At 39.5% G+C, this 22,072-nt stretch overlaps 4 protein-coding genes across 4 annotated transcripts; 3 read left to right on the top strand and 1 right to left on the bottom strand.

Moving 5' to 3' along the window:
• Positions 1-1,138: 1,138 nt before the first annotated feature.
• Positions 1,139-7,290, top strand: LOC110764266 (sulfatase and phosphatidylinositolglycan class N domain-containing protein). The gene is made up of 18 exons (XM_021967228.2): positions 1,139-1,461; positions 1,539-1,730; positions 1,815-1,970; positions 2,181-2,474; positions 2,597-2,814; positions 2,901-2,975; positions 3,149-3,215; positions 3,394-3,719; positions 3,925-4,158; positions 4,251-4,438; positions 4,952-5,093; positions 5,200-5,308; positions 5,424-5,526; positions 5,646-5,829; positions 5,944-6,042; positions 6,124-6,182; positions 6,379-6,484; positions 6,729-7,290. The coding sequence occupies exons 1-18, from the start codon at positions 1,224-1,226 to the stop codon at positions 6,891-6,893; spliced, it is 2,955 nt and encodes a 984-aa protein (XP_021822920.2). The 5' UTR covers positions 1,139-1,223; the 3' UTR covers positions 6,894-7,290.
• A 745-nt stretch (positions 7,291-8,035) lies between these two features.
• Positions 8,036-10,843, top strand: SAG101 (senescence-associated gene 101). Its single transcript, XM_021961829.2, has 4 exons — positions 8,036-8,229; positions 8,368-8,713; positions 8,979-9,554; positions 9,711-10,843. The coding sequence occupies exons 1-4, from the start codon at positions 8,219-8,221 to the stop codon at positions 10,548-10,550; spliced, it is 1,773 nt and encodes a 590-aa protein (XP_021817521.2). The 5' UTR covers positions 8,036-8,218; the 3' UTR covers positions 10,551-10,843.
• Positions 10,844-14,542: 3,699 nt separating this feature from the next.
• On the top strand, positions 14,543-15,882 carry LOC110758468 (Peroxidase superfamily protein). Its single transcript, XM_021960372.2, has one exon. It carries the CDS (start codon positions 14,680-14,682, stop codon positions 15,658-15,660), a length of 981 nt encoding a protein of 326 aa, XP_021816064.1. The 5' UTR covers positions 14,543-14,679; the 3' UTR covers positions 15,661-15,882.
• Positions 15,883-18,002: 2,120 nt separating this feature from the next.
• Positions 18,003-20,506, bottom strand: LOC110755986 (RING/U-box superfamily protein with ARM repeat domain-containing protein). The gene has a single exon (XM_021957377.2). It carries the CDS (start codon positions 20,018-20,020, stop codon positions 18,323-18,325), a length of 1,698 nt encoding a protein of 565 aa, XP_021813069.2. The 5' UTR covers positions 20,021-20,506; the 3' UTR covers positions 18,003-18,322.
• Between the last annotated feature and the right edge of the window lie 1,566 nt (positions 20,507-22,072).

The raw sequence follows: 22,072 nt of genomic DNA, 5'->3' as shown, positions 1-22,072 counted from the left end.
TGGCTTCAGTGAAATTGGCCAGTAGTTACGTACAGAAGAGGACACAGAGAAAAAGCTAGCTTGGCTAGGGAATTTGGCTTTATAAATAGGTGAGAACCAACACAAGGAATTGCAAACCAGTCAATTGTTTACTTGGACAAGATCATAAATCATCACTTATATATTTATAGAAATGGCTTTCCAGAACCAAAAGGTTGCAGCTGTCGTGGTGATTTGGGTTGCAATTGCTAGCTTGATGCTGGCTGTTTCAGCAGCAGTTGGCAGTCCTGAAGCTGCTCCTAGCCCATCTGCAGCACCAACTCATGTCATCGCATCAGTTCCGTCGATTCTGATTGGTGTTTTGGGCTTCATTATGTATCTCTTTTAATTTGTCCCAAGCTATATGCTTCATGAAAGATTATCATGTTCGTGTTGCTGTTGTTGTTGTTGTTGCCTCTTCTGATCGATGTGTAACAGTATTTGAATGTTAGAAATTCCATATATACGGGTTTCCCATATATTGTTGTACTATTCTATAGTAAATAAAGGTTGAATTAATTATATGTTATACCCATCGGTTTTTGTTTTATTTATTCATACAAGCGATATTGAGAAAGAGAGATTTGGATATATGACCTCGAGTGTGTATGCATATGGAAAACTCATTTTAACTACTTGAGTTACAAGCCTCTTATATTGTACTCATAAGTTTGGAGACAAGTAGCATTAATCTTATTTTTCTTTCTTACTAAATTTAGCTAAAATAACCTTTAAAATCATGAAAATTTTTCTTATCTTTTGTTGTTATCGTCCAAATACGAAATTTTTGACAAAAAATAGAGAAGATTTGGTGTGCAACAGAGGAAGAGGAAGCCAAAATGCTTGCCGAAGAAAAGAAAAACAACGGCAGAGGAGAAAAAGGAGCCACTTGCTCTCCATAAATGTAGGGAGCAAAAAGTTTGTTAGCCAAATTAGGGAGTTGTTCAGGTTCATCTACCAGATTTTCCTCCAAAACTTCCTATTTTGACTAATTAAGAAGTCGATATTACAATAAAATCACATATTCATCTGGGCCTCGCTCCTATATGTAACTGGGCCCAGAATCGAGGCCCAATGGACAAATAGGCCGAAATTCATTCTGGAGAAGACTAAGAAAAATACAGAGAAGAGTAAGAGGGAAGCGTTGAACGACGTTTGTGAGGATCGGAGGGAAAGCGGCAAAGTGAAAAGAAGAGAAGCGAGAGATGGGTGGTGGAGAGAGAGAGGTAGGAGAAGGAAGCAACGTAAAAGCAAACGCGAAGAGAAGAAGAAGGATATGGCTGAAGAGGAAAGAGAAATGGCTTGTAGTACTTGGCGTTGTTCTGCACGCCGTTTATATGCTCAGCATTTTCGACATCTACTTCAAGTCCCCCATTGTTCATGGCATGGATCTCGTTACCCCTCGTTTCAAAGCCCCTGCAAAACGCCTCGTTTTACTCGTCGGTACGCCCATTTTCCTTCTCAACTTTACTCTGTTTCTTGTTTGAGTTTGCTTTAAAGCTTTTGAGCTTGTGCTGCAGCTGATGGTCTGCGAGCTGACAAATTCTTTGAGTCCGATTCTGAAGGAAAGTTCAGAGCTCCATTTTTAAGAAGCGTGATCAAAGAGAAGGGTCGGTGGGGAGTTTCACATGCTCGTCCCCCCACTGAGTCAAGGCCTGGACATGTTTCTATAATTGCTGGGTTCTATGAAGATCCCAGTGCTGTTACGAAAGGTTGATTCTTTTTTCTTTTTCCTTTTCTTTTTCGCATTGATACAGACGAATGGCTTGACTGAAGATACCCAATTCGTTTCGCAGGCTGGAAAGCTAATCCTGTTGAATTTGATTCGGTATTTAACCGAAGCCGGCATACTTTCTCTTATGGTAGTCCTGACATAGTTCCAATCTTCTGTGCTGGCTTGCCTCACACCACCTGGAACAGTTACCCTCATGACTTTGAAGACTTCGCTACTGGTATCTCTGTTCTTTTGTTTTTACTTCTCAATTTGCAATTTCTACTATTAAAGTTTACATATTTAGTGATTTTTTTTTCCTTCAACGCTAATGGTTTAAACAAATTTAGGCGTGATAATGCTTTGGGTACAAAGATACTACTGCTGTACACTCTGTTCTGTGGTTCTCACTTTCAGCTAATGCTTTACCAATTTGTATGTGTTAATGCAGATGCTTCCTTTCTGGATGAGTGGTCTTTTGATCAATTTAAGGGACTTCTGAATAGGTCCAAAGAAGACCCGAAGTTGAAGGAGTTACTTTTACAGGATAATCTTGTCGTATTTTTGCACCTACTTGGCTGTGATTCAAATGGTCATGCGCATAGGCCCTTTTCGTCCATTTATCTCAATAATGTTGCGGTTGTTGACAGTATAGCTGAAAGGGTTTATAATCTTCTTGAGGATTATTACAGGGACAATCGTACATCATACGTATTTACTGCTGATCATGGAATGCATGACAAAGGTTGGATTTTCTTGTACTTTAGAAATTTTTTGCTTCACTTTTTTCACTGAATTATAATAAGTTTGATCCTACATCATTTTTTCCCTTATAACGGTTCTTACATGTTATTGTTTTACTGATAGGAAGCCATGGAGATGGGCATCCTTCAAACACTGATACTCCCCTTGTTGTTTGGGGAGCAGGTGTTAAACATCCCAAGCCAGTCTCCAGCGGCAATCATTCTGATTGTGGCTTTCGTTTTGTTGATGAACATATGCATGACACGCCAACACCTACAGAATGGGGCCTTCATGGCATTGAAAGGGTGGATGTTAATCAAGCAGATATTGCACCTCTCATGGTTGTCCAATTTGTTTTCTCAAGTTTTTTCCCTTTATAACACCCTCAAGTTTTTCACTCTTATTTGCTGATTGATTTTTCTGGCAGTCAACTCTTCTTGGTCTGCCATGTCCTGTAAACTCGGTTGGAAGTTTACCCCTTGATTACATAGACATGATAAAGGTATAGTCAACCGGTTTGAAGGTGGATTTCTTGTCTTTGGTTGAAAGGATGTAAAATATGTTATCCCTTATATCTTCGCCAGCATATGTATATTCTATTTGATTAGTTCTGCTGGTTCAACTAGATTATAAATGGCTAGACAACTGAGATTTCCTTTTTGTTTCATTGTCCAGGAAGATGAAGTTGAAGCTGTTGTTGCCAACACAAAGCAAATTCTCAACCAGTTTCTTCGGAAATCACGTATCCTTTGTCATATGATTATATATCTAAGTGATGAATAAAGAGTGTTTATAAGATAAAGATATTAACAACAGTGTTTTTAAGGATATTCACTATATTCAATTCTACCGAAGCTTTGAGGAACTAAAGTAGGTAGAGACTGCATATTTAGTAATCTTGGATTTCTTGACAACATTAGAGACGAAGCAGTCAAATTCGTTATATTTCAAGCCTTTCAAACCACTGGGCGATTATTCCTCCCTATTGGATAAGATTGAGGATCTAATATCTATTAGAGACTATGCAGCTGCAAGGAAGCTGTCTGAAGATCTCCGAGTCTTGGCGCTGCAAGGACTTCACTATTTTCAAACTTACGATTGGCTAATGCTCATGACTGTAATTATTCTTGGGTATATTGGTTGGATGACCTATATTGTTCTCCATGTGCTGCAATCTTATACTTCATTGGCAGGGTATATGTTTGGAAAGGAGCAAGAAGATCACCAGACAGATAATACCAGAAAAGTAATGTTTGTGTAAGCTTGACCTCTTGTAAGCTTTAATAGTGGTTTTCAAATTGAAAAATGGAGTTCACAAATACAGATTTTTTTTAAAAGAAAAAAAGGAGCTAAAGTAGAAGTTTGGGAATATATGAGATTTGGATGTCTATAAGGGTTTTTATATTCTCTAGCTATACAACATAACTCATGAATCTCATTATTTATTGTAGGTACAACTTTGCGGATGCCTTTTTCTGGGACTACTTTGTATTATACTGTTTAAGGAGCATTCTCCTCCTCTTTACCATGCATACACATCAATGACAGTATTTCTGTGGACACAAATCTTTAGTGAATATCGGTTCATCAAAGCATTATGGAAAGAGTTATATGGAAGAAGAATCAATTACTTTGCTAAAATTCTAGCCACTGGTGTTTTCTCAGTATTCATTCTTGAATTCTTGGTATTGAATCAAAACTATAAGTTTTCATGCTGCAAGCCATGTTAAATTGGTCTCTAAAATTCTGAACAGTGTAATTTTGGCAATTTCTGCAGGTGAATAGCTTTACTCAGAGGAAGCTATACACTTGGTGTTTCCTGGTTTCTGGGGTCATATCCTTCCTTTATCTTTTAAAATTGATTCCTTGGAGATCTGGCGTACCAATCTTTGTTTGTGTTGCATGTTGGTTCTTGTCTGTATTTACTTTGATGCCAGCAGAAATTCCCGATAATAATCGTCTAGTGTAAGCCATCTCTTCTTGAATACATCTCTATGGTGTTGGGATGGGAGGAGGAAGGGGTGTGTGTGGTTAGTTTTTCAAACAGTTGCAGATTTCATTGTTATTGGAAAGATCTTAAGAGTTGTTAGCACATTCTCCAATTCGGACAATGCCTTTATTGTACTGTGTGAAATCTGGCCGTGGTTGAGATTTCATTCATTCAATTTTTTTACTACTTTTTAAAATGAAATACATATTATCAGAAGGGAGGGTAAATCTGGTATATGCTCAATGCATACCCCTGAACAAGCCAATATATTAGTTCCAAGAACTAAAATCAGCTATCATAGATATCTTTATTAGGTGTGTGTAAAATTAAGAAAAGAATATGAATGCATGTATAGTTAGTCAACAAAGATAGGCTATTTAATAAAAGTCGACAATATACTGTGTCAATTATCTTGAGTTCTGTGTCTTTTGTAACATTTGGATTGACCTTGAAAATGATGTGCATTCTGTGACAATTCATGTTCATAGGATTGGGAGTGGAGTTCTGATTATTATGATAGGAGTAGCTGCTAGGTTGCTAGATCTGCATACTGAAGGAAACAAGTATTGGCTAAGTATCTGCAATCATGACAAGAAGCAACCTAAATTTCCCATGCTCTTTCAGTTACAGGTACTTAACCCATCTCTGTCCTCTGTTGGTATGGAAGGATGCTTAATGTATAGGGTGTAACTTAACAGATATGGAGATAAATTTTTTTTTAATGCTTGTGAATTAGGCTCTTTTGGTTGGATTATCATCCGTGATGGTGTCAATATCAACCTCTCATAGAACACAGAAGCAAGAACTACTTGCTTTGCACCAGATTACAAATTGGTCCATTGCTGGTATGCTTTTGAACTCTTCCCTTCTAGGTTAATGATTAGTATATCAGTGGCTGAAGAATTTATAACTGCAAATTACATGACTATTTATATTTATCTTTAATTTGTCTTGTCATAGGTATCTCGATTGTACTTCCATTATTTTCAGCAAATGGTCTCTTGTCCCGGCTTACTTCCATATTTCTTGGTTTTGCGCCCACATTCCTTCTATTATCTATTGGGTACAGTCTATTTATATGCTAACTGTCATGCTTGCCTTCATTTAAAAGATTTTTGAATATGCGGGTTGTTAGGATGAATTTTTTTATTATCTTTTCATTCATTCTGAAAACTTATGCAGATATGAAGCTGTCTTCTACGGTGCTCTGGCTCTTGCACTCATGGCATGGATACTAGTTGAAAACACACTTATTTACTCGAGTAAGGTGAACAGGCTGTCAAGCTCCTTTAACAATATGGAAGATAATGTCATACTTGATGGTAGATACTTGCAGCTGTCTGATGTGCGAATTCCATTAATCTTTGTAAGTGTGATCTTTTCTTTTCATTACTATACTGAAGAAATTGCCTGATTGTTCTAGAAATTTAATGATTTAACTGCTCATGATATTGATCTCTGATGTCTTTTGTGGTGTTAGATGGTTTTATTTAATGTTGCCTTCTTTGGAACGGGTAATTTTGCAAGTATCGCAAGCTTTGAGATTTCATCTGTCTATCGATTTATTACCATCTTCAGTGTAAGTGAAGGTTGAACTTTCCTTGGCATCTATCAGATTTGTTGCCACTGCTTAGCTGATATTATTTGCTTGTAATTGCAGCCGTTTCTTATGGCCGCCTTACTTATCTTCAAGTTATTCATTCCATTCCTGCTCGTCATGTAAGTGCAGTTACAATTTTGTGTGTGATAACAAGCTGGTTAAAACACCATTCTTATTTTGACACTGTTCGTTAATTATAGAATGGAAAAAATGCGGTTTTACTTTACTAGCATGTAGAGTAAATTCCTTTTCTCTTATATATGAAATTGTAAGAAATTGTGGTTCTCATATAATTTGTGCTTGACTGACATGCAGATGTGTATTCAGTGCAATAACAAAACTAAACCGACTTCCACGGTTGGGATGCTATTTCCTCGTTATTTTGTTCTCGGATGTAATGACTATGCATTTCTTCTTCCTGGTAAGGTTACTATGTTCTTGAGATGAAATTATGTTTTGGACTATGTCATTGTATTTTTGTATTGTAACGATAGGAGAATTACCTTACAAAGTAATGTTTCAAATGATTTCCTTGGTTAGAAATGTCTGATCCACGCAGGATACCACACTATGCGTACTACATGTGCATGGACAAACACTTGTATTATACTGCATCAGATCAATGCTTTCTCGAAAACCCTACTAAACATTTTGATTGATATCAGGTCCGAAATACAGGAAGTTGGATGGAAATTGGTAACAGCATCAGCCATTTTGGAATCGTGAGTGCTCAAGTAGTCTTTGTGCTGTTGCTTTTTGCCGTCACAAATATATACACAAAAGATATCAACATTGGTTCAGTGGACCGGTCCTCTCGGAAAGCAATGTAAGCAATGCTAAATTGGGATATTGGGCATCGAAATAAATCACCAGTTTTCAGGAAAGTGAGCATTAATGTTCTTAAGGCGCCTCTCACGGTTCTAATAGCAGCTTCCCACTCTACAACTTTGCCCTTTCTTCCTACGACTGCTGTTTGTTTGGAGATGAGAGATTCCGAGCAATGGGATTTTCCAGTGTTCCCTATTCAATTGAAATTTTTGGCACGCTTCTTACATGTATTGATTAGTTGATACAGTTTAACCAGTTAAACCCATTTACAGATCATTGATCAATTTGTAAATAAATTTATTTATGTTTATGGTTAGCAAGATCTTGATTAAGAACAGAAAACAAGTTGGGCTCCCATTTCAAGCCTATTTACATATTTCAATGTCCAATTTCAGCTCATCTGCCATTTTACAGGGCTTGTTTGCCCTGCCCATGTATTCACATGGGCTTCCTAGCCAAGTGGACAGAACAATTAGCAGCAAGCAAGCAACTCGTTTGAAAATAAAATAGAACAAATACTTTGGACAACAATAAGACACCGAAAAGAAGAGAAAATGCGAGAGCATATTATAAGCCTTAATTGGTGATTTGCCCCCTAAACTTACACCTAGCTTTTGATTTATTCAATATTTTTTTTTTAGAAAATTAAGGATATGAACTTCTATTTTTCGCAAATTTCCCCCCGCTATCTAAATTCTCAACATTTCATCCAATTTGCCATTAAATATGAGGGCAAATTGATCATTTTCATGTTAAAATAAAATAAAAATATTTTAAAATTTGAAATAATTATACTAACAATAAAGTAAAAAATATATATATATCTCTCTCTCTTTCCTTACCCAAATCCTAGCCTCCCATTTTTTAAAAATAAAATAAATTTATTTTTAATAACATAACAGAAAATTTGATGAAATGTTGATGATTTAGGGGGAAATTGGAGGAAAAAAGAAGTTTATATCCCTAATTTTCTATAAAAATAAAAATAAAAATATGGAATAAATCGAAAGTTATGTACAAATTCTAGGAGCAAATCACAAGTTAAGCCCATATTATAATGACGGTTGGTGAATTCTGAAGAAAAAGTATGCCATTTGCTTAAGCTCTTCGGGGAAGCTTTCAGGAATAAACTCGACGTTGACGAAGACATAGACTTTGTTTTATTTTGTAGACTTGGTGGAAGTTTCGTCGCCCTGGGGCCATTTGATTGGAGGAGGGTTATAAATTCATTTCCATGTATATAAGAAAGACATCAACCATCCTGGTTTTCATTCTCCTCGACCTCTACTGTGTTTGTTAACAGATCGGAAAAAGCTATAAGAAGAAGATGAGCAATCAGTAAGTAAAGTTCAATGTTCTTTTTCTTTCTTTCTCAATGATTTTTTTTTTCTTTTTATAGTAAAAATTTAACAAAGTTAGTTGCTAAATTAACACCATATCTAAACTGTGTTTTTTGGTTTGATTTTTTTATGACAGATTTAGCAGCGGCCTAGAATTGGCAAATGTGCTGTTGACCTCTGAACCCCTACACGAGTCATGGGATGCAATTCAGAATGATAAGCAGAAGGTCAACCCAAATGCACAAGCAACCTTACACATTAATACAACCCAACAAGCAAATCTTACCATCATAACTTTTCTTACTTCACCCATGTCTTTGAGAGGACAAGAAGGCTTGATTTTGTCATCAACTTTTACAGAAAGAAATCTCCCTGACTTTGAATTTTTGTGCAACAAAAGCAACCCAAGTTTCTCCATCAATGAAGCTGCAATCAAGCTCTTTGCCTCTCGTTTTGATGAGCTGTATCTTCTGAAAACTGAGGTTCGTACCTTGTCTCTCTTTTCTTTTGTTTTTTTGTCTTTCCTTAAACTCATCATTTCTACTTTTGACAACTTGTGAATTTGGAGAAACCTTAGAGAAAGTCTAACTACAGTAATCTGATAGAGTTTCCTATTTTGTTTGTTTGATCATTTAAAGTAATGGACTTTTTCGTTATCATAATTAGTTGAAATTTGACAAACTATATTGCAATTGAGTACGTGACTAGTTTGTATATATGTAACTTTTTATGATGTTTGTGGCACAGATTTGCAGATCAAATTCATTAGTAATTATCACTGGACACTCTATGGGAGGCTGTGTGGCTACGCTCTTCACCTTATGGCTGCTAGAAAGCCTCAACTTATCAAAAGCCAAACGCCCCTTTTGCATTACTTTCGGTTCACCCCTTATTGGTGACGAACACCTCCGAAAATGTCTTTCACAATTCCCAAATTGGACTTCTTGCTTCTTGCATGTAGCCTCTATCCAAGATCCTGTACCTAAACTCTTCCTATCCCCAAATCCAACTGCTCTTGGAACCGGTACTCAAGTTAGTGCTTATATGCCTTTTGGAACATTCCTGTTGTGCTCTGATTCTGGTTGTGCTTGCTTTGAGGACCCAGATTCGATTTTGATGTTAGTGGCAGCCAACTCTCAGGGTGATCAGACCCAAGATCCTAATGTGGGGATTCAGTTTTTTGATTACGGACAGCTCTTGGAACCTCTCAGGCTCAAGGCATTTTGTAAAGATGTCTTTGAGTTGGCTGAAAGCGATAGAGTTCCACTTAAAGCTAGCATTATCACACAACTGGCAGCAATATTTGGAGTTCCCCAATCACAGGTAGCAAAGTTTCAATGCAAATATGTGATTTCATAATGATTTATGTTTTCATCCTATAAGCCTACAATACATACATTATTTGCAAAAAAATGTTAGCAATGTTCCCCGTCGTTAAATTTTACTTCTACTAATTCCTTCTCTGCTCCTTTGTAAAAGGCATTGCAACAGCAACAACCCTACATAAATATTCTGATAAAGAATATGGAAAAACATGAATATAAATTAGCAATACAGAAGACGAAGACTTCCAATGCCTCCAAGAAATTGAATGATATAAAAGTGTCCATGGTCTACCTTGAGTGGTACAAGAAGGACTCAAAAACTAGGGAAATTGGATACTATGACATGTACAAAAACAAGCGGTACAGGAGTGACATCAACGTCGAAGAGTATAAGAAGAAGCTGTCGAATTACTGGCAGGACTCGGTCGAAGAAGTAGAGAATAAGCCCCAGAAAGAAGGAGCTGCCTTCCGAACTCGTTGGCTTATGGGAGGTACAACCTACAGAAGGATGATGGAACCACTTCACATTGCAGAGTACTACAAGGACAAGGATGGGAAAAACTACAGAGAGGAAAGGCCTAAGCATTTCATTCTGTTGGAGAAATGGCTCAAGGAAGAGGAGGAAAGGAAGGTAGCAGAGAGAATTAGAAGAGGGGAGACAGTCGAAGACGGTCCAAGCAAGTCAAAAGCACAGAACGTGGCTTCTAGTCTGACTGATGATTCTTGTTTTTGGGCACATGTTGAGGAGGCTCTTATCTTATGCAATCAGAGTGTTCAAGAAAGGGAACAATGCAAGCAAAAGTTGATAGAGTTTGAGGAGTATGTGTTGGATGCCCTCAAGAATTTTGCAGTAACCCCTGATATTTTCTTGAAGCATAGCAGCTTTATGGCATGGTGGGAGCAGTATAAGGGAAGCTCAACAACACAACTGGCTCGTATCATGAAAGATCGCACGTACCACGATTATGAGAAAGGGGTGCAGGTGGTTTTCTGATCTCTAATAATCCAATGAATAAGTTTCATATGCCAGCCGGATGGAGCATGTTGAAATTTGTGTGTCTTGTTGGTGTGCTTCCATTTGTATTTTCTTTCTCCTTTTCTAGTAGGCTTTGGTGGTTGAATAAACCTGTGTTGGTGGCTTTGTTGCTTTGTAAGGGTATTGCAAATTGGGTTTTGCTGCCAATCTTGGAATTAGCAGAACTTTGTGGCTTGTTTTAAGTTGTATTAATCTTGCAGATGAATTTACAAAAGAAAAGCTTGTAACTAGTGAAGAAGTTGTAGCTGTAAGTTGTGTTGTGTACATGTCTGGAGTATGGATGAGCTGTTGTTAATTAACTTGGATGTTGTCATGGATACCAAAATTTAGCAGAATACATACATGTATTTGTATGGGAACAAACCCAGCTTAGATGGGACCACCATGATGCACATCTCTGAATCAACAGCTGCCAATTAATCTCTGTAATTTGACCAACCTTTTTGTGTTTTGATTCAAACATTTTTCCCACTTTCGATCCTCGGTTGGCCTTTTGGGTTTTCTGCTCAAAGGCAAAGGCCATAATTATGTCACACTGTCTTCTTCACACCGACATACTTTATGATTTTACTCACTGATAAGATTGTGGAGTTTATTTATTTGCACGTATTTGAAGATTCTTATAATTTTCTCTTGACAAAGTGATAATTAAAATAATTCAAATGTACGGGAGGTGGATCAATCTCGAGTGTCAAGTCCAGCGCTAATGATACACCCCTGGATGCATCGATTCATAAATACAACTAGATCACCGCTATTTAAGATTTAACAAAAAGAAAAAAAGAGCATGGCCAATGGGGCCCATCCCATTTCAAGAAATGGCGCTGAGGCTGAATTAGAAGTTTCCTCTTGCTGCTTGCTGCTTAGATTAGTAATCAAAGTTTTGATTGTATCTTCCTTTTCTTTCATTCAGAAATATTGACATGTTGTATACCACCATATCACCACACATGAATCTTTCTTTTTTGTGGTTTTAATAGGAATAGGATGCTTCTAGTTGTAAATGAACCTTGTTCAACATCAATGGAAAGGGAACTTCACACAGTTTTGTCCATAACGGACTAAGACCAACTGCTATGCATTGTTTTTGCATTTTACAGCTTTGATTTATAAGGACGTTTGGATTGAGGAAAACATGTATTACTTCATTTTCCTCCATGCCGTCACAAGCTCCCCCAGGAGGCCTTGTGCTCGGCTTTTTGTCGCCGGTGGTGGCCATACAAGACTGCTGCGGGCACAAAATTCTTTTCGGTGTCTTGACACTTTGTTTGAAAATGCGACTCAAGCTTTGTGTAGAAGGGTGAATTGAAGGATGAATGGCTTTGTTAAGTTAGTGAGTCACAGCTCGGAGCTCATACGAGTCATATAAGTTTCTACGGCTGTGCCCGGGGCTCAGCCTCCATAGAAGGAAATGTATATATATTAAATATAGGATTATTCGCAACAATGGTCCCTCAACTAAACCCCAAGTTACACTTTGGTCACCCAACTCAAATATTAGTTGCAGAAGTCACTCAATTAAGTGTTTTGTTGCACCGTTAGTCCTATCGTTAAGTCTCTCTAACGGTAGGGACTAATGGTGCAACACAACACCTACTTGAGTGACCAAAATGTAACTCGTATAGTTGAGGGATCATTGCTACAAATAATCTTAACTGAAAAGTCACATATGCCCATTAATAATCTAAGAGATGCTTGCCACGTCATCATTTTAAATAATAAAAAGTAACAGACTTGACGGTAGGACTAACGGTGCAACAAAACACCAAATTGAGCGACCTCTGCAACTAATATTTGAGTTGAATGACCAAAGTGTAACTTGGGGTATAGTTGAGGGACCATTGCTGCGAATAACTCTTAAACATATTTAAAGGGTATTGCCCCGCGACTACACGTTTTAAATATATTTGAATATTTAAATGGTATAGCCGCGCGGCTATACGCTTGAAATATATTTTAATATTTACAGAGTATAGCCGAACGGCTATACACTTTAAATATATTTTAATATTTTAAAAGTATAGCCACGCGGCTATACTCGTTAAATATATTCGAATAAAAATTAGCGCTCAAGAAACCCAAAAATAAAAAATGAACTAAGAAGTGGAAAGCCATGCTTTCCCTTGATTTGGGTTTTGCTTCGATTCCTACCCTCTGGATTTGGGCAAGCTGCCCTTATGATAGAAGATCTACTGGAACTGGAGGATATTGCATATTTCTCGGCTCTAATCTCATAAGCTGAAGTGCTAAGAAGCAGCAATCAGTAGCTAGATCATCTACTGAAGCTGAGTACAGATCTTTATCCTTGACTCAGTCTGCCTATGAAATTACTTGGATTGGAAAGTTATTTACAGATATTGGTCTAAAGCTTTCTTCTATTCCAGTTTTATGGTGTGACAACATCTCTGCTGTAGCCTTATCAAATAATCCTGTTTTTCACTCAAGAACTAAACACTTCGAGTTGGATTTTCACTGCATTAGAGAACAAGTTCTCAATCACAAGTTAGAGGTCAGTCAAGATCAGCTTGCTGATATTCTTACCAAGTCTTTAGCTAAGCAAAGGTTTCTCTTCCTCAGATCCAAGCTGTCTCTTCAGTCCCCTCCGTTCAGCTTGAGGGGGTGTAAAGAGAACCTCTCAACAAGTCAACAACAAGTCACGACTAGTCAAAGTCTGTTAACGGAGGTCCTGACAGCACACATGGACGGAGTTATGAAATTGATAATAAAAGAAAACGTTGAGAATGGAAGCGAGAGAGAAAAAACTTTGAGTATTAAAGTTAGAATTTTGGAAAACTTGCGGGTAGTTGTCTTGGATACCAAAGATATAGACTAAACATGTATGTATGGGAACAAACCCAGCTTAGATGCATATCTCTAAATCAAACAGCTGCCAATTAATCTCTATAATTTGACCAACGTTTTTTTTGTTTTGATTCAAACATTTTTCCCTCTTTCGATCCTCGGTTGTAATCAGCTGTACTCAGCCAGCCTTACTGACTTGTGGGGTTGGCCTTTTGGGTTTTCAGCAAAGGCCGTTATTATGTCACACTGTCTGTCTTCTTCTCACCCACTTTATGATTTTAAACTTTTCAATACAAAATTTATACTCTACGATTTGACTGCCCGATAAGATTGTGGAGTTTATTTATTTGCATGTATTTGAAGATGATTGCATTCTTTTCTTGACAAAGTTAAAACTAAAATGATTCAAATGTACGGGACGGGAATCAATCTCGGGCGTACGAGAGTAGACACACTCTCTAAGACAACTGACCTAAACTCATGTCTACTTGAAGATTATTAGATGGAGTGGAACCATGTCAAAGTCCCTGGATGCATCGATTCATAAATATTAAATACAGCTAGATCACCGCCATTTAAGATTTAACAAACAGGAAGAAAAAAAACAAGAGCATGGCCAATGGGGCCCATCCCATTTCAACAGCCATCTAGGTTTGCATGATCCATCATGTGACGGACGAAATACGCGCCAAATACATACATTGTTGCACCTCTCCCTCTCTCCCCCAGTTTGCCACCTAATTAACTCAGCTCGATTTAATGATAAATTTAATACATCTACAAAAAGTAAAAAACCAAAAAAACTAAATTGGCTTTGTTTTCTCTATTTTTCTATATAATTGAGAATTATTCATAGAAAATGGCCGTCTACTGTGCGTATTGTGCATGCCAGATAAGATAACCATAACCCTACGATGATTTAAAATGGCCCGCACTCCAATACTATCCCTCCCTCCACATCCCAACAGCACTAATCTCACCAGGGCATCTCCGTCATTTCACAAGCATCGATCTGAAGTCCAGCCCAGCCGCAGTTCAAGTGGGCCATACATCGCTCTCCTAAGCACTCTCTTCCCGTGATAGACGGTAGATAGAATGCCGCGTGTCCCCCCCGCCCCTCCCTCTCTACCGTAAAACCCTCTCTTCTATCATGCCCTCTTTCGCTCTCTCACTCTCTTTCTCTGTCTGTCTTCTGTCTGTCTTCCTTCTTCAAGCTCATTTGTTTCTCTGAGCTGAAGCAGTTGCACAAGCTGCAGCAGCATCAGCAAAGCACGCAAACGGCACCATGGCAGCGTTCCTCATTGTCTTCCTCACATCTCTGCTAACTCTCATCACTCTCCCCGCCGCAGAGTCGAGACTCTACAGCAACTACTACCAAAAATCGTGCCCGAGATTCAACCAAATCGTCCAAGACACCGTCACCAACAAGCAGATCACCAGCCCCACTACCGCCGCCGCCACCCTCCGCCTCTTCTTCCACGACTGCCTCCACAACGGTTGCGACGCCTCCATCCTCGTCTCCTCCACCCCCTTCAACAAGGCCGAGCGCGACGCCGACATCAACCTCTCCCTCCCCGGTGACGCCTTCGACGTCGTCGTTCGCGCCAAGACTGCCCTCGAGCTAGCCTGCCCCAACACTGTCTCCTGCGCCGACATCCTCGCCGTCGCCACCCGCGACCTCGTCACCATGATGGGCGGGCCCTACTACAACGTCCCCCTCGGCCGCCGCGACGGCCGCGTCTCCAAGGCCTCCGCCGTCGAGGGCACCCTCCCGAGGCCAGCCATGCCGGTGTCTCAGCTCATCCAGGTGTTCGGGTCCAGGGGCTTTTCCGTCCAGGAAATGGTTGCCCTCAGTGGGGCCCACACCATCGGGTTCTCCCACTGCAGCGAGTTCAGCTCTGCGATCTACAACTACAGCAAGTCGGAACAGTTCGACCCGCAGTACAACCCGAGATTCGCCGCCGGGTTGCAGCAGGCCTGCGCCGATTACCACAAGAACCCGACGATGTCGGTGTTCAACGACGTCATGACCCCCAACAAATTCGACAATGTCTACTTCCAGAACTTGCCCAAGGGTTTGGGGCTTTTGAAGTCGGATCACGCCTTGTTCAATGACCCGAGAACCCGGCCCTTCGTAGAGCTCTACGCCAAGGACCAGAACACCTTCTTTCAGGCGTTTGCGAGGGCGATGGAGAAGCTCGGCGTGCACGGGATCCAGACCGGGAGGCGAGGAGAGATTAGGCACAGATGCGATGAGTTCAATTAACTGGTTAATATTCGATTTATTCAAAATAATTATAATATAAAAAAAGGACTTTTGTTTTAATTTTCATTGTTGTTTAAGTGCATTTACATTAGCTTAAGCATTCGTGGTGAGATTTGTGAGAGGAGCTGCTGATACTATGTATACATACATGTTTAATTTTTGTATTAAGGGGATATTTATTGAGCTTAAATTAATATACTTTTCTTTTTCTTCTTCTGTGAATATTATGTGTTCAAATTTTGTTGCATTCTTGTTGGTTTTGATCTTCATGGCTCCGAGTATTGTATATTTTGTATGTTTGTTTGGGTGTCTTGGTGTTGGAAATTTCGTGGTTTAATTAGGCAACTAATGGGGAAGTTCGTCATGGGTTGTTTATTGTAGATTTGTCTTAGGAGAGTGTGTTTGTGGAAACACGATGGCAGCTAATGGCATTGGTTGAATATAACTAAAGATTATAATAATAGTATTAATGAGCAAATTAAGGCAGTGCTTTTTTAATTTTGGAAGGATCATTTATGAATCAAGGCCTGCTCAAGTTTTGAGTCAAATTTTGTCTCTTGTTTATGTCTCTACTCGACAACAAGAAGAAATTGGAGTTTGAGAAACTTGCGTTATTATTATTGAATGTGGTAACAGCTTCTCATGTCGACAGAAGGAGGAGTGAGTGAGACAGTCATGTGGGTTTCGATTATTATTGACAACAAAGATTGTCCCTTGAGGAGGAGAGAGGGTTTCATGCAGCGGGTATAGTATTTTTTGGTATCCCGACTAATAATGTAATGACACATGAGTTTTATTCATTTTATTTTCCTACTCTTATTTTGTATAGTATTAGAAATAAACTTATGAATTATAGTCCACTTAGCTTATTTGCTGAAATTCAGCTAAAGTAGGAAGACTTTTAGCTTGCACATTGCTTTTCCAATACTCTTTTCAAATATTTTTAAAATTTGTATTTAAATCAGTCTTTCCAAATATTCTCACCCCTCTTGTTCTTCCCTCTGCTTGTTTCATTGGATGTTGACACTCAAAATTCAACGGATTGAGCTGGCTCCAAGCTGCATCCAAAATCCAAAAGGTTGAAGGTTGGGTCCACTGGCCCAGGAATAGCCTTAAGTTCTTGTGGTGGGTGGGTTTTGTCTCTTGGGCTTGTAAGCCTAGACTCTCCAGCCTTGGGTGATGCCCTTATGTAAGAATTCTATAGTGAGGGCACTAAATATGGCCATTGGGTGATGCCCTAATGTCTTAATTGTTGGATCAAATTGGTTAGTCGTTGGATCGAATTCCATATAGTAGAAAGATTTTTCATTTTTCATTTTTCATTTTTTTTTGGTCGGAATCAAGTTTCATTAATAGAAACGCAATGCCAATTACATGATAGTGAAACTCATAAAAATGAGTCCAAATAAAATGCAACAGTAAAAGCCCACTATAAATAAAACTCAAATAGGCATAAAGTCTACAATTGACATAAAGCTAGAGCCCAAAACTGACATAAATTTAGAGCCCAAAATTGACATAAAGCCAGAGCCAACCAAAAGCAGAAACACCACAAAACGCCAAAGTACCGCTGTCGCTGCCTCCATGAAGACTGAGACATCGCCACCATGACTAATGATGAGTGAAAGAACTGCAAACACACCAAAACACACAAAACAATTTCAAAAACTATAAATATGAAAATCCCTCGCAATACATAAACCGACTATCAAAGACTCATTAACTCCTTCAAAAACGAAACCACCAAAACAACAAGAAGGAAACAACAACCAATCCAAGAACAAACTCGAGAAAACACTTCCCAAAGCAAAAAAAAAAGACAACATCCTAAGGAAGGTGGGAGGTGGTAACAACCCAATAATGGAAGGATGTGGTGTAAGCACCCGAGCAAGAGCTCTACACATCTTTCGAAGGGGACACGCAAAATCACATTTGGGATGCAACCCATAGGGGTCAGTAAATCCAAGAGGGAGATAGAGTCCTTGAAGAACCATATATGGAGGGAGGAATTTAAAGGGTTATGAGAAATAAAAAATAAAAAAAAAGGATGATAAAATAGATGGAATGAAGAGGAAGATGAAAAATGGAAAATGGAAATTGAAAGGAGTATCAGGGGGAGGAAAGGAGGGGTAGTTACCGCCTCCCCTTGTTGCGTTGAAAGGTTATGAGGCTTTGAGAGAGAGTGTGCGGCGCCTCTTAAAGTTTTATGTTGGCTTACTTGCATAAAGATTAAGGATTGAAGATTCAAACAACATTGCGAGATTAAGAGCTAATTGATTATAATTCACTCTTTTATCTACACTCTTCCACCAATCCATAAACTTAGTGAAAGAAGTCATAAGTTCAAGCCGTAAATCACAAAACCCTTTCCTTAGAACTCATTCAACAATTACAAGTTCACAACAACATGACAAACAAAAGCCGAAAAAAAAAAATCCAACAATTTGCTAAATGTTTTAATCTAGTCCCGTATTTACAACTGAACAATGTTAATTATGTAATTCTCTTTAAACAACATAATGTGACCTCATAATATTTAAGGTATATTGTTTAAATTATAGGATTGAGATTGTTCAAATTGAAAACTTATGGACCAAATTAAAACACTCAAAAAATTATAATGGTAAAAACTGTACTTAAAAAAACTCCTCAAATTATGTACTCAAAATTCGGACGAGTTGACACTTGACCCGCCTAATCCACCATTGAGTTGACTCCGACTTCGACTTCCTAGCCCCGATTGGAGCAAGTCCTCCCAATCCACTTCATCTTCTTCCTCCTTCTCTTTTCCCCTCATCATCTCCAACATCCTCCTTGCTTTCTCCCTCGCCCGGTCGCTTCCCTTTTTCTCCACCTCTCTTAACACCTCAATCGCCCCGGCCACCTTGGCCAACCCCTTAAACCTCAAACCACCATAACTCAGCCCACACAATGTGGCCACACAACTCTCCTGAGTTGCCTTCGAGTCAAACTCATTTCCTCTCAAGACACCCAACAAACATTCCACCCCACCCGCATCCAACATCGACGCCCGCCCGTCCGCACAAGAACTCAAGTTGCACAATGTGAGTAGTACCCGACCCGTCATATGACCTGACTTCACCATTCTCAAAAGAATCGGAACCGACCCGAGTTTAACCAATTTGGAGCGGTTACTCTGAACGAGTGTAAGGTGATACAAAGCGAGTGCCGAGTCATGCCGAGTCCGCTCGCTCTCGGATCGGAGTAAGTGAAGCAAAGGTGGCAAGGCACCCAAAACGCCAATGGCGGTCTTACAATCGTCATCAAGCGCCAAGCTAAAGAGTGCACCGGAAGCGTGTTCCTGCGCCTCAGGGGATCCTGCCTTAAGCACATCAATCAACGGAGGGAGAACTCCTGACCGTACGATCTTAATCTTGTTTGACTTTTCCAACGACAAATTGACTAACGCTGCGACCGAGTTCACCTGAACGCCGGTGTACCTGGATACGATCAGAGGTCGCAGGGCGGAGAGCATCCGAGGGGTGCAGAGGCTGGCCCGAGTGTCCTCTCTGGTTCGCGTGATCTTCCTCAGTGAGGCCAGAGCCTCCTCGATTTCGAACACGTGTGGGCTTCTGAGCTTGATCAAGATTTCGTCGTCTTCTACGGAGACGAAGGATGAATTGCTGTTGCCCGGGTTTAGGGTTTCAATTTCGGAGGAGGAAGACGAAGGGGAAGAGTAGCAACTCGGCTGCGTCGAGAAGGGCAGAGGCGGAGTCAACACGGGCGCGGTGACCGATTCGTCGGAGCTCGAGTGGAAGTGAGTCGGACGCCGAGTCACCTCGGTGGCCGCGTGATTGAAATTCACTTTAGGGGTTTCGTTGATGCCTTGGATCAACAACTCGTTCTCCGAAATTACGAGCTTCTGGGGCTGGGTTTGGTTCTGGGACTCCATGAACGCATGGACGAGCTGATCGGCGGAGCTGAAATCGAGGGGCTTGGGAGGGTCTATGGAGGACTTGCGGCACCAGTTGAGAATGGCGGATTTGAGAGCGAGGTTGGAGATTACAGAGGAGAAATCGGGTGGGGGAGAGTCCACGAGAGTGGGTGTGAAGTTGAGGGCTTTGCAGACTTGGACGCAGGCACGCTCGAAGGTGTGGCCTGAGGAGACGATGACTGGGTCAGCCATTAGAGAACCAGAGATGGGGCAAATGAACTCTTTTGGAGCTTGGGCCTTTGCAGTTTTTGATGGAATGGCCGTTGAGGACCTGTGGAAAAGCTTCCATTTGCGCCTGGGGCTGGGACTGCTTATCTCTGTCACTCTGTCAGGGGTTTGGAAAGCCCATTCGTTTTCTTTGGCTTTGTGGATCATCAACTTCATGATAGCCTCCTGAAACTCCATGCGCGAATTGTTTGTTTGAATCTCTGAAACAAGTAAGTGAAGCCCTTCTTCTTCAGCTTTGCATATGAACGAAAGACATGAGGTTTAAGCGCATGTAAGGATGCTTGAACCCCATGATCCTGAATTGTTTTCGATAAAAGAAGCGGATTTTAAGACGCTAAAGACGAAGAGATTATATTTTCGATAAGCAGAAATATGGAGGTTGCTAAAATTGTGGAGAATTGGGAGAGAAAGGAGGCCTGAGGAGAAGAGAAGAAAAGAAAAGAAGAGAAAAGAAATGGAGATTCTTTAGATTTTTAGGTACGGCGGTGTGAATGAGAGAAAAAAGATACAATTGTTGTTGTTGTTGTGTCTGATGGAGCCTGCGAATGGGATTCTCATTCCTCTGCTTTCGGAAAATTAGCCGAACCAGAAAACAAATACTCGACCTATAATAACTCAACAGCGTGTTTTTCTCCTTCAGCTTCTCTTGAGTTGGGTGGGTTGCGTTTCAACTTTCAGGTATTTTTACCCAAGTCCTTTTCTAATCATTTTTTAACTACAATAACTGGAGACTATTGCATGCACTGTAATAGACATGCCGGAGATTCTCCAATAAGTTTTACATATTTCTAATCTTGATTGTTAGATTGCATTCATTAAATATGTTGTTAGTTTCTTAAATAAAATCCAACGATCGAGATTAGAATTATGTAACTAATCCTTAACTTAAATCCTTATTAGAGAATGTCTCTAGACATGCCTCTAATAGTATGTATGTCCAGTGACCAAATAGTGAACTATGGAATGAAAGCATTATATAGCAGTCAAAACAATTGACTAATTTCTTGCACTTCATAATAAAAAATAAACCACGGAGAAGAATATCCATGAAGTCTATTCTTTAATTTAGTACCAAGCCTAGCCAGTGACAAGCCAATCCAATTGCCCACCCATCAATTTCATTACATGGAAAAGCCCAAAAACTAAAACACTTTTCCTTTTTTAGGCTGAATCGATGGGCGCTTTTGTTCTCTGATTTCTATTAGAAAACAGAGGACGAGGTAAAACAATGGATGCTGCTCGGACTTAGATGATAATATGACAATTCTGCTATGAATAATATGTTGTTGAATTTTCGACCAAAAAAAAAATATGTTGTTGAATTTTGGAGGATTGAACAGATGTAAATCCGTGATTCAACAGAAGCTTTGAGAAGAGATGATGATGTGGCATTTTCTGGACCATCCATCTCATAGATTAACCTTCTCACTTGGCACTTTTGCAGACAAAATACCTGCTGCTACAGCCGCTTGATCCCACCACTGAAAGTTTAAAGAAAAAGGTACTCACTCACCTCCCCACTTTATCTTTGAAAAATGTTATTTTTGTGGGCATATGTGTCCTGACTTACTTTGTTTGCATGGAGATGTCCAATTAAGTCACCACTCTCATCATTAGTGCATATACTTAATCGTTAAGTTTCTGTAGCAATTGAAATACGAACTTTTATCAGTGTCCTAGGCTGGATCATATCTTATCTCCCTTTCTTTACCAAAGTGATTGATTCCCTTTTTTCTACTCAACATATGGCCCACCCTTGACATAAACTAGCTTCCCTTTTTTTCGTCCCTTTCCTTTTGACAGATCTAAACCAATTTCAGAAATGTTAAATCTGAACATTTTTATAAACCAAATGCAGAAATGCTTAGTTTGAAAGAGGTAGTCTTTCCATTTTCAATGGTTGGACACATCTTTCATCTTTGTTTGCATGAGGAGATCAGAGCCGTGATTTGGTTGTTGTCGATATTAATGCATATTTTTCTCAATGTTTTGCTTCCAAAGTGGTTTTCTTGTGAAACACACAAGAAAAACTGATTGTTTTCTTATATGGCATCTAAGTTTGTTGGTTTTCTTTCTTCACAGAAAATGCTGAATTCAGCCTGGGTTGTATTCATAAATCACTTGCACTTTTCACGAGAGGGCCCAAGGTCAAAGAGCTTTACTTTGATTTTTTTTGTTAGTAGAATAACATCACCTGAAAAAGGCTGAATAAAATGGGCACTTTGAGTT

This window comes from Prunus avium, chromosome 3 (genome assembly GCF_965620075.1).
Source record: "Prunus avium chromosome 3, drPruAviu1.hap1.1, whole genome shotgun sequence".
Taxonomy (NCBI): Eukaryota; Viridiplantae; Streptophyta; class Magnoliopsida; order Rosales; family Rosaceae; genus Prunus; species Prunus avium.
Note: the sequence above shows the minus strand (reverse complement) of the source record. Positions and strands in the feature narration are given on the sequence as shown.